The sequence below is a fragment of the Dermacentor variabilis genome, unplaced genomic scaffold, assembly GCF_050947875.1.
Source record: "Dermacentor variabilis isolate Ectoservices unplaced genomic scaffold, ASM5094787v1 scaffold_13, whole genome shotgun sequence".
In the NCBI taxonomy this organism is placed as follows: Eukaryota; Metazoa; Arthropoda; class Arachnida; order Ixodida; family Ixodidae; genus Dermacentor; species Dermacentor variabilis.
In genome coordinates this window covers 45585294-45601579 of record NW_027460291.1, presented here as the reverse complement: position 1 = coordinate 45601579, position 16286 = coordinate 45585294, and the positions used below count along the sequence as shown (strand labels likewise).

The 16286-nt window shown below is 44.4% G+C and overlaps 1 protein-coding gene across 1 annotated transcript in view; it reads right to left on the bottom strand.

Annotated features, from left to right (window-relative positions):
- Positions 1–7954: 7954 nt before the first annotated feature.
- LOC142566657 (sodium-coupled monocarboxylate transporter 2-like) overlaps positions 7955–16286 on the bottom strand; it is a 52564-nt gene continuing 44232 nt past the window's right edge. Inside the window, exons 10-12 of the mRNA XM_075677489.1 lie at positions 10493–10593; positions 8880–8977; positions 7955–8326 (exon numbers count right to left, since the gene is read on the bottom strand). Of these exons, the coding sequence (XP_075533604.1) occupies positions 8237–8326; positions 8880–8977; positions 10493–10593 (289 nt within the window). The 3' untranslated portion in view covers positions 7955–8236. The remainder of the gene's footprint in view (positions 8327–8879; positions 8978–10492; positions 10594–16286) is intronic.

The window sequence follows — 16286 nt, the reverse complement described above, 5'->3', positions numbered from 1 at the left end:
TAAGTTCCATGCGCTGTCGCTTCTTATTTTCGAACCACTGTGGAAGGTACAGTTGTGGAAGTTGTTCTTTATTCTATGGGCCTACTCGCGGGTGCTCACCGCCGCTGCTAGGTGGCGCGACATGTACAGACAAACTTCATTGCAGGGTGCCCATTCGCGGCCATAATGTGGAGTGGCGCCCTCCCTAGAGTGACATCAGGGTCAGGACACCGCTCACTCCGGCTCGCTCGGCTGCCGTGCGTGCTCGTTCCCTTCGTGCATGCTTGGGGTATTGGCGGCTCGAGCGGTAGTTACAGAAGAATATTTTGGATTATTTCTGCTGCCATGCCTGAACCGCAGTTTCTTCTTCAAAACCGCGTGACTCATGAAAATTTGCGACTTGGATATCGCAAGCTATGCAGCGCTGAAGGTGCCTACTGGTCTTGCAAAGCGTATATGCGCCGTATCGGTCCATAAATGTTGCTTAATAAGAATGTCTGCAAGCTGAACACACGAAGTTATATATGATGATACTCTAAACACTTAACATTCGCTTAGTACTTAGCTGTGAGAGACATCGCATTTTACGTGGAAGAAAAACCTTGATATTTGGTGTCAACATTATAAAACTATGTTAGAAGGAAGCTATCATCATTATTCTTATTATACTGGTGAGCTTTAGTCAAATGTGGCAACCGTATTAAGCCCTAAAAGGAAGAGTTAGGCGCGCATTTTGTGTTCTCTGAAGCAGGCACCCAGAAACGCATTGGTCGGTAACATAACGTCGCATCATGTATATATATATATATATATATACTTAACGAATACCATAACAGCAATCACATGAAAAAAAAATTTCGTGGCTAAGACCGAAAACCAATCAACTACAAGCGATGAAAGATGTCATAGTTGCCCTCACTGGCTTTTATCCACGACATGGCACACCCCTCTCGCAACGGAAGCAACCGACTGTCGTTATGGCGAGGCACGTATTCTTCGCCAAACCCATGCGTTCATTACAACTTTCAATTGAAACCATGAAGTAGCTCTTCACAGCGCCAATCACAATGCCTATAGCATACTCGAGGCACTACAGCGCAGCTAGGTTCCCTTGAAATGGAAAGTGCAAACACATTCTCCCTCACCATGTCTCGATCCTGCGTTGTATAAATATGCAAACTGAAAACTGTTTGCTTCGTCAGTACGTACAAGAAAACCTCGCATACCCGCCTCATAAAGAAGACACCACACGCCTCACACGAATTCACTTCACTTTTGACCTCCACTGGGGAGCAATGATATATTCCCCCAGTATGTGCCACACCACTGATAAATGAGGCTTCGGCTTCTTACTGGCTGCAGTGAAACGGTACAAAAGGCATATTTCACTCAAATATTTGGCCCGAGCAACCTGTGTCAGTTCTCCCTACAGGTTCATCATGTCTGTTTCTCAAGCAAGAATCATCAGTAAATTGCTCAAGTGAGCTGAAAGTGCAGCCTGGAAAGGGAATAGATATTAGTACATTCCTTTCCGTGCGCTGCAAAGAGTTGTAAGCCTCAATCAGCTTCACTTCAAATTACTGCCAGTTCTGCTTAACCGCTGCAGAACGACCTTTTGAGAAGCCGTGAAAAACGCAAGTAGTTCTAGCTGGCAGAATCTAAACTGCGGTGTTAAGTCCTCATGCTACTGCCGAGCGTTTTTGTGAATAGAACAATTCGGTATTATACCGTGAACTACTCATCGTCAGCAAACATGTTTCAGTGCGTTAAAATCAAGATAAATGTTGTGGAAGTCATATATAGCCAGCGTTTGATTGTGACACGCATGTTGCACCATGGTGGGTATGGAACCCTAACTGGATTCTTACGTGCTGTGCTTTTGCATCTATGCTTTCGTTATTCACGTGAGCTACCGCTGCAAAGTGTAGATCTGCGCATGAAAAACCCGTAATGGGCTGGTCTGAACTCCCTCGTGTGGCACTATAGCGTTGCCTTTGAGAAATATATTCTCGTCTAGGAAATGAGCTTCTTGATTACATTTTCGCGAACGAAGCCTTGGTAAAAGATATATTTGAGAGGTCCGTCATAAGTATACAAGCATAGGGAACGATAGCGAACAAACGGAAACACTGCAGAAGGCGCCCGGACACCGCCCGAACTTGCACTCTACCGAACTGCAGCAGACGACAGGCGCGAGTCCGTGCCCTGACGTCACGCGAGCACCGCTCGCAGCGCCCCTCCAGGTCGTTCTAGGAGCTAATAAACTCCCGGGAAATCCAGCCCAGCAATTGCACCCGTCTCAACAAGATCGACTCGCCAGCGTTCTACGGAAATGCTCTGCCATCGACTTCATGTTTTATGGACTTGCTGCTGCTGCCCGTCCTTGCGTATTCCATCTGTTGTCTTTTGAATTTTGTTGTACTGAAGTGCATTTTTGTGTGGTGTTCGTTTTTCTATTCACTGTTAATTGCTCGTTGTATTTTTGTCGTCATCATTAACTATATTAAGTCCATGTGTATTAGGGCTCTTGTGTCATTTTGTGTTTATCGTTGCCAGTCGAGAAATATATATTTTTTTCTCCAGACTCTGACCCCTTCACTGTGTTCGCATGAGTATGGAACGACCAGCTGGATTGCACACCCCTTCAACGACTTCCCGCCGATGGCGAACGGGTGACAAGCGTTTACAGCGCATTTTTCGCTTCGCTCAAATTTGGGGAACGATGAAATTATACTTGAAGACACTTTGGTATTGCGGATGTGGAGAACGGGCACGCAGAGAAGCTCTCAAGATTTCTTTTTGCAGCGTGGCTCTCTCGACATTGAAGAGGTCTTGCGCCCGATCTAGGTAGCAGACGCTGTGGTTTGGGAATTAGCTCGAATAGTACTGGGAATAGTATTTCGCTGCGCTGCCCCGGCGTGGTGTCCGCCTCGTGAAAATCGCAAATGGGGCGCTTGAACGATGACTCTGATGACTAAGTTAAATTGGATGGGATAAGGACAAAATAAAATTTATTGGAGGGCAAGGTTCCTAGCAATCAGTGACGTCATCCACAACTGTGCCGTAAAAAACAGACTTGTGCGTAACGAATTATATGCAAATAATTACTTGTAATCAATCACAATTATTTGCGGCTTTCTAATTGATTGATTGTAAATAAATTTCTTACTCGGCAATGTTCACTATAACTGCGTTGCCTTTTTCAGTAAGCAGTTAGATCTAACCAGTTACTTCTCTGACGAGCAAGTTGCAACAGGCGACGCAGCTTTCACATGCGGAAAGCTTGAGCTGAGGAAACTGAACCCCCGTGCTCGTGCCAAGCAGCAGCCTCGTGGATGCGCATGTTCCTACAGGCAAATTCGGGTGCTCAGTATGAGTTTCCTCGTCTTAACGCTTCACCAAATGTTGGCTGATGATTTGAACCGGTGCTGCTATGGGTCAATTGAGATGACCACGTCGAACGTCGATGCCAGGAAATCAACTACGCACAATTTTTTCACCATTTCAAGGGACCTACCGGAAGCGCCTTCTCCAAATCCGAGCAAGACTGAAGTGCGGGGCTTCATGAAGGACCCAGACGCGAGCGTCGCATCATTGAGTAATCGTAGTATTGTGCTAAAGGTTCTTCGTGCGTTACAACACCGCCCTTTTCTCGTGCGCGCCCATCGAGCGAGCTTTAAGTGTCGTTGCCCGGCTGTCTTTAGAATAAAACAAGGGAATATGATCGAAAACATTACATCAAACCAATTTTCAGTGAATATAAACAACGTCTGAATAGCTGCCAGGGATGCACTGAAAGAGCCAGGCCAGCCTCTTCCACTTACTAGGGACAAAAAAGGACACACCGCAAAACAGACAGGGACACCAGAGAGTGAGCGTGTTGCTCTCTCGTGTCCCTGTCTTTCCTGCGCGGTGTCCTTTGGTTTTTCAGTGAATCATCAACATGACCAAGCTTCGACGCTAAGCAGCTTCTATTTACTGTATTCGTACTTCATGCCAGCTATCATGCATTGTGTTTTTAAAGAATACGGGTCCTTCTACGCGAAAATAACCAAGTGCACATTGTTCATAGTCGAATAGAACGCGCGCCAGCAATTTCTTGTTGTTGATGCCATTCAATTTAATAATGATTTGCAATGACCAAATTTCTTAATTACTGCTCTGAATGGCGCGCTGTCGTTTGAAGAATTTGTATAAAATTGAAAGAAACTGAAAACGGGCGCGTTTTCGGCCAGGTACTTTTTTCCCTTAAGAAGCGCCTTCAAACACGCTCCACAGGAGTTAGTAGCGCCGCGAAGTCGCACGCAGGGCACCCGAGACCAAGCGCCAACTCTGCCACGAACTGCAGTGAAGATTATTCGAGGGTTCTGCACGCTTTTTGATACGGGTGGACGGCTGATGTTTCTCATTTTTCGCGAAGGTTCCTTTTCAGCCGGAAAAATAAACAGGCAATAAGTACCTGGCTGAAAACATGCCAGCTTTAAGTTTCTTTCAATTTTGTACAAATTCTCCACTGGCAGCACGGCATTCCGAGCAGTAATTAAATAATTATCTAATTGAAGTTATTAAACTGAATAGCGTCAACAAAAATTTACAGGTGGCTACTCCACTCGACTGTGAACAGTGTGTACTTTGTTAACTTCCCGCATAGTTGCCCACTTTCTTTAATTATGCGACGCATGATGGCTGGGATAGCCTGTATAGACATCCAAGAGAAACTTTCGCCGTCATGGTTGCCGTCATCGTGAGGTTCCGTATGAAGTCCAAGTGCCGTAATATCGCGCCCTGTGCGTTGTATGCTTGCGTACGCTGTGGATGCAAGAGAAAGCGTCCGAGCGTGAGCCGAGAACGATGGTGGCTTGATGTGCACCATCCTCTCTTGCTCCAAGCGTTCGAAACCACATGATCGAGTGCTCGCAAAGTCGGAGGCAGGAGTTGAGCTCGCGGTATTGTGATCAAGTGTGCGCAACGGTGGACCATCGTGCGTCTTTCCTCTAGCCAGGCCAAAGCTGCGAATTACTTCCCGCGGGCGGGGTGCGCCCCACCTTGATAGTAATCTGTGGAGGGTGCAAAGGGCCGTTCGCTTCAAGCGCCTTCTCCCTGCCTAGTGTCGAAGGTCGCCTAATTTATGGTTAGGGAGAGGCTTTGAAACGAGAAGCAGCCCAAAGCGTGCCACGCTAACGATATGCGCACCAGTGTTCGCGGTCAGATTTGTTCATTTTGCCGGTCCACGCGTAACACCATGCTTGGTAATTTAAAGAGCAAGAGAATATTTACTGCTGTTTAAATGGTCTGTAATACTAGGAAGCTCTGTTCATGTAATTGGCTATTATTACGCAATTACTATTAATGTTTCGCCTATCGGCGATACTGCGCCTTTAATTAGGTTTGAGAGAAAACTAACCTAAATCAAACCAAATAATTTAGTAATTGCTCAATTACTTTCCTGAGGCAGGAGATAATAAAGGTTATCAATTGCATTTCTCAGTGAATGATATCGTAAGAAGGCAATATAGACACCAAGGACAACACAGGGGAAATTACTTGTACTTACTAATAAATTAATAACAAATTAAATAATAAATAATAATAAATAATAAATTATTGGAATTGAAAATGTATGAAAAAGCAACTTGCCGCAGGTGGGGAATGATCCCACGTGTCAGCATTACGCGTGCGACGCTCCACCAACTGAGCGCTATTGGTGGAGCATCACACGCGTAATGCTAACACGTGGGATCGTTCCCCACTTGCGGCAAGTTATTTTTTCATCCACTTTCAGTTCCATTATTTATAATTTTTTTTATTTCAATTAGTTAGTAAAAGTAATTTCCCCTGTGTTGTTCTTAGTCTCTTTGTTAGCTCCTTAGGATATGCTTAAAATTAGCCCCTCGGTTAACCTTCTTTCTTCGTTCATTTCTGAGTGAAGTAATAGGTCATATTCAAATAGCCACATCCACTTGGAGCAAAGCGCCATCCGCCATCTTGTCTAGAGCGCGGCAAACCGAAATTGCTCGCTCGACAGCATAGCTTCATGCATATCTGCTGCTTTAACCCATGCTCTGCTGCGACATTCCATTGATGTTCTCTGCTATATGCGAAGCGAGGGATTTCAGCCAATGACGGCTGATTTGAAACACTGCTCAAGGGCAACGCCTACTTGCGTACGAGTAATTGTTTGCGAACATGAGCGCCTGTTTAGCCTATGTAAGGTGAAGTATTTTAGTTATTCCATGTGCACTACTGTTTAATATAGAACGCACTTACAGATTACAACGCATTTACAGGTGTTTTAGGTATTTTAGTGGCTAACAAATGCAAACCGAATGAAAAACACCACAGAGTTGACCCAGCAGACATTTCTGAATTCACATCCAACGTATCCAAAGCTTTTTCTTTCCTACTGCCCTTCTTTCTGGGCAAAATTGATTTTATTGATACCATATAGCTGCTATATCTGTCTTAGAATCTGTTTACGGGCAGTGTATAGTGCCTATGAGGGTTCTGCGGAAGCCCTGCTCACGAATTAGTGGTGCATAATACATCCATCCTGCGTGCTTCACATGTATGAGTAAGTGTAATTTAGAGGATTGGCATACCGTTTCTTATTGTTTAGTCACAGAGTCATATACAAGATACTTCTTTCTATATTGTCATTTTGCAATCATCAAGCATTAATCAAATTAAAAGCCTAAATAATATTTGGTTCCTGAAGTCATCAGACATTAACTTTTACTTTGAAAAGCTAGAATCCCTAGCAGATAAGATATATATCTTAACAACACATCGCTGAGAAACGGGTCGGATTCCCAGCCTATATGCAGACTGCCGGATTGCTATACCCTCTCTCTCTCTCTCGCTTCCCATTCTCCCTTCCCAATGTGTAGGGTAGCCAATCAAACTCTCGACTGGTTAACATTCCTGCCTTCCTTATAACCCTCTCTATCTCTCTCTCTCTCTCTCTCTCTCTCTCTCTCTCTCTCTCTTTGGAGCAGCAGTTGGCAGCCACGTGTTTCTGTTTCACCACGATGCCATCCACAGACGCCAACATATGATCGACCCAGACGGTAAATTCCATTTGCCCCCCTAGGCTACACCGAGTAAAACGTCATTGCTACACAGGATTAAAACGGACGTTGCTTTCACTCGTCGCTGCGCATATCTCATCGGCCAGTGGAACAGCCCTGATTGTGAACACTGCCAGACGCCTGAAACGCTGGAACACATGTTGTGCGATTGCCCAGCATATATGCTGGATCGAAGGACGTTGGAAACTTCCCCAGCCAGCGTTGGCAGGCAACCACTGTCGGAGGACGCTATCCTCGGCCCATGGCCTGACACTGCAACTTGAATGCGGGCAACTAAAGTGCTGTTGAAGTTTCTGCATGACACCAAGCTACACGAACGGCTCTAGTAGGGCCACTGTATAAGCACTCACGACTTCTCTTATCATCATCACCCATTGCAGTACTTTCACTCCCATTCCCTCTTCCCCAGTGCAGAGTAGCAGACTACAGCGCACTAGCTCAGGTCGACCTCTCTGTCATTCCTGTCAGTAACTCCTATGTTCTTTTTCATAGATGGAAAAAAAACTTAAAGAGCGGGGAACATCTGCGTAGCTCTTGGAGGGGTACAAGTAGGAAACCATGAAGGACATCTCGTTGGGTACTATGTGCACAGGAAGGCTGCCAATTGAAAACATCGAGCAATGCTCACGAGTATCGTGTGCCCAACATGTACAAGTAGCAACATTTTTTTAATTAGCAACATTGTTTGCCAATAACTGCGTACAATTTATATTTACAAATATACATATAACAGAGTTTACTGTGAACTCTGGCAGATCATACGTTAGCAGTTATATATTCTTCACTGAGTAGTACCAGCATTGAAATTATTCGCTATCAATTAAACAACTGTAGAAACTATAACAAATAGAAAATCTCTAGTATTCAACAGAACAATGGAACTTTATTTCATTCACTTCATGTCACCTTCGTTTTTCAGTTCCTCAAGTCGGTTATCTAAGCCATCTATTTTTATGATATGACAAAAGAATAGTGAAAAGCAAGTGCATGATCTCTCGATCATTAGTTTATTGCTGACCATGTTAAAAAGCGGTCATAGCTCTTATTAACGCGAGTTTTTTATTATTATTATTATTCGAAGGCGCGATGCGCGCTCAGCAAACCCTTGTGACTAAGGACGAACGAATTATAAGTGTCTGTCTGACGGTAGCCGAAGATATTGAATTTAATCACGCAAATCTTTCTTCTGCCCGCAACGGTTTCAGTTCAGTGGTTGTCCCATTGCATTCTCGCCCGTTGACTTCGATGGAAACAGCATGCTGGAAAAGGAGTAATAGCAGTGAAATACCAAATAATAGTAACTTGCTTATAAGTCCTAGCAACAGGGAAATATTTAAAGCCTTTTTTCACGTTTTTCTACGAGTGGTTTTTATACCGGGAGTTTAAGAAAATGCCATCAACATCCCTTAAGAAAAACCATGAAGTGATCATTAAGCAATTTTCTCGGGATTGCATTTCCACAACGGCATACATGGCAGAGAGAAATTAGCAGCGTCAGCTTGTTCCACGTCTCGAAATCGTTACGAAATCCTCGGATGACTAGCTTCAAATCTCGCAATCAGATCGATCATCTGACTATATAAATTAAACGGTCAATTAGTCAAATTATCCAGACTCCATATCTAATTACCACTACGAGTCATTTGAAATTTTATGTCTGTGTGCTAGAAGCAATGCTTAGGAAATTGCCTTATCATCACATCTTTGTCGTTTTAGGGTATTTCGAACGCATTCTCAGAAACATCCTGCATGTATTACACGAGTAAAGTAGAAAGGTCAGCCAGAGAAAAGATAGATTTCATGAGTACTCACCTCCCTCAAAGGAGGCATAAGCCCAACTCTGCGCCAGAACTTTAACATGAGTGGACTGGTAAGGCGGAGTGTCTCCTTGACGTTACTGCCCCGTCGCGCTGGGTGTAAAATTTGACGTTTTACCACCCTGGAACTTTATCCTAAAGCATGTACATTTTTCCCACAATCTATCTGGCATTAATTGACAAGAAGGACTACAAAGGCTAGCAGTGTCCAAATGAGCAGTAAACAAGAAAATGCAAGAGATCGAAGTTCCGCGTGAACGTGAAAGCTGTGGATCGCGTACAAGTAGAGGGGGCAGCTTCGCGTGCTCAGTAATAATGTTGTGAATTTTTATAAGAATTGCTCATAATTCAACACGTCGCAAAATATTTATATTTAACATCTGCGTTGTGCTAAACAAACGCCTGCCTTTATTTGCGTCCGTATTATTTGCAAAATAGTGCCTTGGGCTTAGAAGACACAAAGAACATTCGTCTCACTGCATGTTACAAAGAGTATGTCATGCTTCTTCACGTCGAAGCAGGCCGTATCAAGTTTGGATAGTGAAGAGTGGCATGTCTTGTGGCATAGTTCTCTGTTAGGAAAGCAGTATGCAGAAAAAAAGGAAAGTACGGATGGGTAGCTTCTGTTTGAAACAACATTCATGAATCTGAAACCACCACGCACCTTCGATTATGTTTTCAGCTTTTCATTTACGCGTAATTTCCAACATAGAAGTCATAACGATTCCATTGCCAATGATCAGAGCTGATTCATTGATATTTATCGGTAAGAACTGATTCGAATGTTAATGACAAGTTTTCATCGGTTCATAATTGCTGGCATTAACAGATTGGTTATTAATTGACTCGTTTTGTTTGTAGTCGCGAAGCAACACATCACCTGCGAGAGATGCGCTATCGGAGGGTCCCGGTTTTATTTCCACCATCTGGGCTTGCACCGAAATCTTGATAACCATGCTTTTTGAACTTCAGCCTAAAAATATATAAACGCGGCGGCCGAGGCCAGCAATCTGATGCACAAAGTTCATGCGTAGCAACAAGAGAAAGACGGAGTGCGCCGGTATATAACTGCGTTTGTTGGTCGAGTAACTGAGAGCAGTAGGTGTTATGGGGACGCAAGAGGAGTTTGGGAAGGTAAGACATACACTAGCAACTCAGTTTCAATTAAGGAAGCCTTGTCCAACATGCAGCACATTTCGGCTACAAGGTGTTTGTCGCAGTGGAAGCTACTATGACCTTCCTAATGCAATACCGCGGGTTTGTGCAAGTATGCGCAAGCCACAGTGGGTAAGCAGATATAGAGGTATCGTAAACGGTACAAGACATCGCGTTATTTTAAGGTGGCTAATGTGGCATTCTGTTCGGAAGCGGTTGTGAAAACAAGGCGCGTTCATGGCTACATGTTCGCATAGATTAAGGAAACCGCTGGTGATACTTAAAAATAATGCAGGCCTTCACCACGCATTCGCTCGCAACCTAGATTTGCCTTCTAGTCCTAAACAACTTATTCCGTGAATGCACGGTACAACACAAAGAAATTAAAAAAATATATAATGAGACGCACTGCTGTGCTTCCGAGGGCCTCGGGTAAGTATTTTGTTGACTTACCACAGAAAAGGCTTAGTGTCAGACCAAGTAGTACGGTACAGCACATGGAGAAGAGGCAGCACCAGTATGGCGACAGGCGGTACAGAAGGAACACGTCTGGCCTGGAAGCGTGCATTGGGACCATACGCACAAAGGAGCCGGTGGAGCAGGAGGAAATTAAGAACGGTTAGACAGTGCATAGACCGGCTGGATACAATGTGCCGGTGTAAGGCACTAAAGAGACTTAAAGATTATATAAAGATACACAAGCAAACAAAAAAAGAAAGAAAATGAGCATCTGAAAAAAAAACTGCACATGTGTGCGCTGTAGTGCACGACCATTCTCAATGGCGTAACTAAGTCCACATCATCTCAAGAAGCGCAATAAAGTATTCATCGCCTTCTGTGCAGATCACAATCTCGATCAGTCTCAGACGATTTTCTCTTCCGACAATGGCGGCTCATTCAGTCTATCTAATCTGGTTAAGAGTTCTTATTTAGCCACACTGAAGAGAGCACATGCACAAAGAAGACCTGCAATTGTCTCTTCGCAGTCACCCTTGTAGAAAATAGGCTACTGGGCCATTACCATAAGAATTGAATAGGTGCTTTCGAAAGACGCGCCAAGGCCTTCATGAATTGTTCCATCAGCTCGCGATGTCACTGGCGGAAGACGAAACTTTTACTTGAGGATCCAAAGAATGGAGGCGAGTATTTGTATGTGTTCTCGAGTAGGTACTAATGTGCCATTTAAATTCGCGGGCTGTTGAGCGGAATACTGTAGATGTATTGGTTCTCGGCAGTGGTATTGCTATACAATGTATATCATTGTGCACAGGGAAACTATAACCTAAAGCTATTCCAAACTTTTATATTCCAATTCTACAATCAGTCCTCCAGGAGGGGTTAAAAAATTTGCGGGCCACTCCCACTTAGCCTGTCTCTCACGCGACGTCATAAAACCGTGAAAAAGCCCCATCTGATATGATGTATACGCACTGATTATGTATGATTAGACCGGACGAAAGACAAATAATTATTTCTCATTCGACGCCTATTTTACCGGTTTTCGGTTTACACCCACTTCGCGTTTGTGTCACGCGACGTCACAAAACCACGAAAACTCATAATGTCAAAGTTACGTGTACGCGTTGAAGACGCATTAATATGCCGAAAAAAAACGAATTTTTCTGAACAGCGGGAAGGTGCCCCGTTCCGAAAGGAATAGAAAATGGATACCCACGAATTGCTATGGCACTAGCTACTGAGTGCGGGCGAGGATCATGGATTTATTTGCACAAATAAACATTTTTCCGCGGCACTATAACATTATCGAGCCATTTGAGCATATATGCGACATCACTTTGCCAACTATCCGTTGCTGAGGAGCCGTTCTGGCGGCATTCTTAACGTTACATTACACGCCGCCGCGATTTTGGACCAGCCACCGCAGGCTAAGTAAAGGGAAGCGGATCAATCACAGACGCCGGCACCACCCTCTTCGGCCGGTTATCTACTTTCACTATGCTGGCTCGGCCACGTCGAATCTTTCTCCATTTAAGCGTGCTCCTGGCCTCTTGTCAGCCAATTAAAGATGGTAATCTGCTCAATGCCGGCAATTCTATTCGCGTTGAAAGCAAAAAAGTGCCCTCCTATAAACGAGGAGCGCGTTTGATTGGGCTTTTCAAACAACGCTGTGGGTTATCGCCCAATGCTTGCGTCAATGCTTACGTAAACTTGACGTCAGGCGATTGGAATTAAAACAGAGTGCAATAGTTTTACGTTATAGGGCCCCACATTGGGTGGCCTCATCCGTACAGTCAGTACCATAGATGCCGCAATGGCCCCGCATGCGCTGATATGCTATGTTGTGCTGTACATCGATTGCCTGCTAATTGAGCAGTCTTATGTCAGTCCGTAATTTTAGGTACGTAATTAAATGGCCAAAAAAGACACTGAAGAGATGCCTTATAGGGAACATGGACCACGTCTCCATCGCTCCTTGAATTAGGAACTCCAGTGCAGCACGGAAGGTGGCGGGTTCTGCCGGCGTCAATGACACCCAATGACACATCTTGAACTTGATGGTGATGGATCTTCCAGCAATGACCGCTGCACTTGCAGAGGTTGCAGAAACCTAACTATCCGGGTGAACATGAAGGCACCAACTGCGATTAGCATCATTAGGGTATTTCACCCAATTTACGGGACTCTATATTGTTCTTTCTGTCTGGGTCTCTCGCTAACTGCTTTTCCACAAATTTGCGTTACTGCGGAGTCAATCGTATAATGTTTAGAGTATCGGGGCCACTTTGATGAGGAGAGGGGGTTCGAAACAAATCGTCTGACCAACTTGGGTCACTGGGTATGCGCTACTCAATATGCGCCGCTTTTCAATCAACCTTCTAAACAGCAACTTCCATAACAACGCATGTGGAACTAGGTAACTGCCACACGTCAAGGAATCTCTTTAATGGCAATTTGAATCACTGGGTCTGTGACACCCTTAAAAAGTTTGCACTCGTTGGGCTTATCTTGTCCCACAACAATAATCGCCATGTGCCTTGCTTGCGTTTCCAGTCTTGACAAATCTGTGCTCGTCACTTTTCTGTCGAGAATGCAATGTCACGCTGATAACGCGCATGCCCTTCGTGACCTGGAAGTACCGCACTCGCAGCGTTGAAGAAAGGGAACGCAAGTAAGGCAGATGAGGATTATTGTTGCGGGACAAGTCCCAAATAGTGCAAACTTTTTTAAGAGTGGGGCACAAGCCATGTTCTGAGGCAACAACAGCTGGGCATGTAAAACTGGGTTTGCGCAACTGGGTATGCTCCGCTCTTCAATAAACCTCGTTAACCCCAGCTTCCATCACTGGGTATGTGAAACTAGGCATGTGCCAATCTTTAATGAATCTCTTTTATGTCAATTTGGGTCACTGGCTATGTGGGCACGAGCCTCGAGCAACAACACCAACATGGGTTGCTGGGCAGCAACATGGGTTGCTGATCCATAAGTATAAAAAATTGTCTTCGGCAAGCCTGGCTGGTGTTCCACCGGCTCTCGTTTTGCCTGAATTCTGTTAGCTACTGCGATGAATGAGACCGCCCATTTGAGAAATGTTATTCTGTGTTTCGGAAAAAAAGTACTGAAAAGCTCTAGAATGAATGAATGTTACACAACAATTTTTTTCCCTTTTTTATTTTGAGTAATCTGTAATTCAAATGGAGGAGGCTCTGACATTGCCCTATCAAACCTGCACAAAACAATCTCTAAATAAAATCCTCAATTTCATAAATACTTATGTGTTCCGTACTCATCTCCTTATTAGAAAATTATTTCTTTAAGTGAAGCTAAGCTGTTCCTTCGCTACCAAGGCCCATTTGAAAGGGTCAGCCCTGAAGTTGTCTTCCATGAAACGCTGACCCCACTGCAACACGCAGATAGCTCTGAAGCAGCGTTACTATTACGTTTTGAGTATTGGTACACTTTTGTGGACATTATATCAACGTCGCAAAAGAAATGCGTTGGTCGTAAAACTCAGATTTCATGCAAAATAATTAAGAGTAAACATTAGGAGTACACTGTTAGGAAGATGCAATGAGCACCTACACGACTTCTTAGAGAAGAATTCAGGAAACTGCGAAATAAAATTACAGCAAAATTAAGGCTGGCAAAAAAATTATGCAGGTTTCACGCACTTTGGGAATCGATGTGAGCGAAGCTTTCCGTGCCGGATGTTTGATTGACGATAATTAGCGGTGATGTTGACTGCCAAAGCTTAATTTCTTGAACGTTTAGTCTAACACGAGAGTGGTGAGTTGAAGTTAAGCGTTACCTTGCGTGCACCACTGCTGTTTGTCTGCGTAGTACACAGAACAGACAGGGAGAGGTGTTTGCTTGACGTGTTGTTGTGAGCCATATTTCATAACCTCTAAGAGCGTTGAGCATTGTCATTACCTCACATGGCACATCGCATCATGGCAGAAGTATTAAACTTGAATGGAATTATGGGGCTGTGCGTGCCAAAGCCACAAACGGATTATGAGGCGCGCCGTAGTGGCGGACTCCGGATTACTTTTGGCGCCATGATGTTCTTTAACGTGTCCCAAAATTTAAGCTCTCGTGCGTTTTCTATTTCGCCCCCAGTCAAAATGCGGCTGCCGCGATTGGCATCAAATTCATGCCCTTTAGCAATGCCATAGCTGCAAAGCTACCGTGGCGACCACAGATGTATTGATTTGACGGTCGACCGCTTCCGTGGTGTCGCCTGGATCCTGCGGTGCGCCTTAATTAATGCGGCTATGCTCCTGCAGCCCTGCGTAATTTGTTCGCTTGGCATATTTGCATTGTGCTATTTTTCAAAAATAGCAGCAACGCCTTGTACCGTACCTTGAGCTTAAGCTTATCCAGTTTCCACGCAACCGCTGTCACATAGTAGTAGGGTTTCCCTACTTTCTCACGTCCCCTCCCCTACCCACTCCCCTTGACTCTTCTCCTCCATCCTCTCTACAGTGCTATCTACGTCCATTCTGGACTCGCACGTTAGTGTAAAGGGAAGAGCTTCCGTTTCTGCAATTCTTTTGAAGGTGGTCACATATAATTACAGCTTTCAAGAGACGAATGTATCGACGCCCAGAGAGCTCCAGAGGGTATTGTGCACATTCGTCGCTGAGGGGTCCAACCTAGTTCCTCCCGTTGACTTTCCCTTCTTCTGTGCTCCTGCCATGTATACACACGCTCTGAATCACCCCCTGACGTGGTGTGCCAGGCAGCAGCAGCCATAGCAGCAACAGTAGCAGCAGTGGGATAGTCGAAGGAAGAGGCAAAGAAATCTTCCCTTAAAAAGAGTACCAGCTAAATCAATTCTCGGCATGCAGTAGGGATGTAAAAACAAAGAAACATGGAACTTAGGGCAAAGCACCGCCGGAAAGCCGTCGAAGAAAAGCATTGACGATACTTTAGGATAGGCCTTTCCAGATAAAAACAAGGTAGATTTGGCCGCTGAGTTCAATAAGCACATCGTGGAACCTGTTACCTCCTTGTGTAGAGAGGGAAGGGTTATGGCGAACGCTACTGCTGTTACTTCGAGCATTCATTCAGCTGAAATGTCTATTGAAACTCAGCCGGAATTGTGGGATGTGTTGAAAACAACGTCAATAACAAAATCGCCAGGATATAACAGTGTTAGAATGAGGGATGTCATAGTGCATTATGACAAGCTTAAAACTATATTGTTTACTATTATCCACAAAACTTTCATAACTGGCCAAATTCACAGGTAGACGAAAACACGTGTAATAAGATCATTACACAAGAGACGCTCTAAAAGGGATTATAATAATTATAGGCCAAGTGCAATCTTGTCCCCAATCGCCTATGTAGTGGAGAAAATTGTGCAAGTTAGCATGACATCACTGCTTGAGCAGCACCATCTAATAGGTGACCCCCAGTATGGTTTCCGCAGAGACAAAAGTACTGCAAACCTACTAGAGGATTTTCATGATCTGGGGCGCTATAACGTAAAACTATTCCAAACTTTTCTATTCCAATTCTGCTATCAGCCCTCCACTATTGTTCAAAAACTTTTTTCGACCACCCCCACTTCACCTGTCTGTCAAGCGACATCACGAAAACCGCGATACCTCCCCATCTGATATGATGTTTACACACTGATTATGCATGAATAGACAGAAAAAGGAAAAACATATTTCTGATTCGACCCCTTTTCGCCATCAGCCCTCGGCTATTGGTAAAATGTTTTCGGGCTGCACCCACTTCACCTGCCTGTCACGCGACGTCACAAAAACGCAAGAAC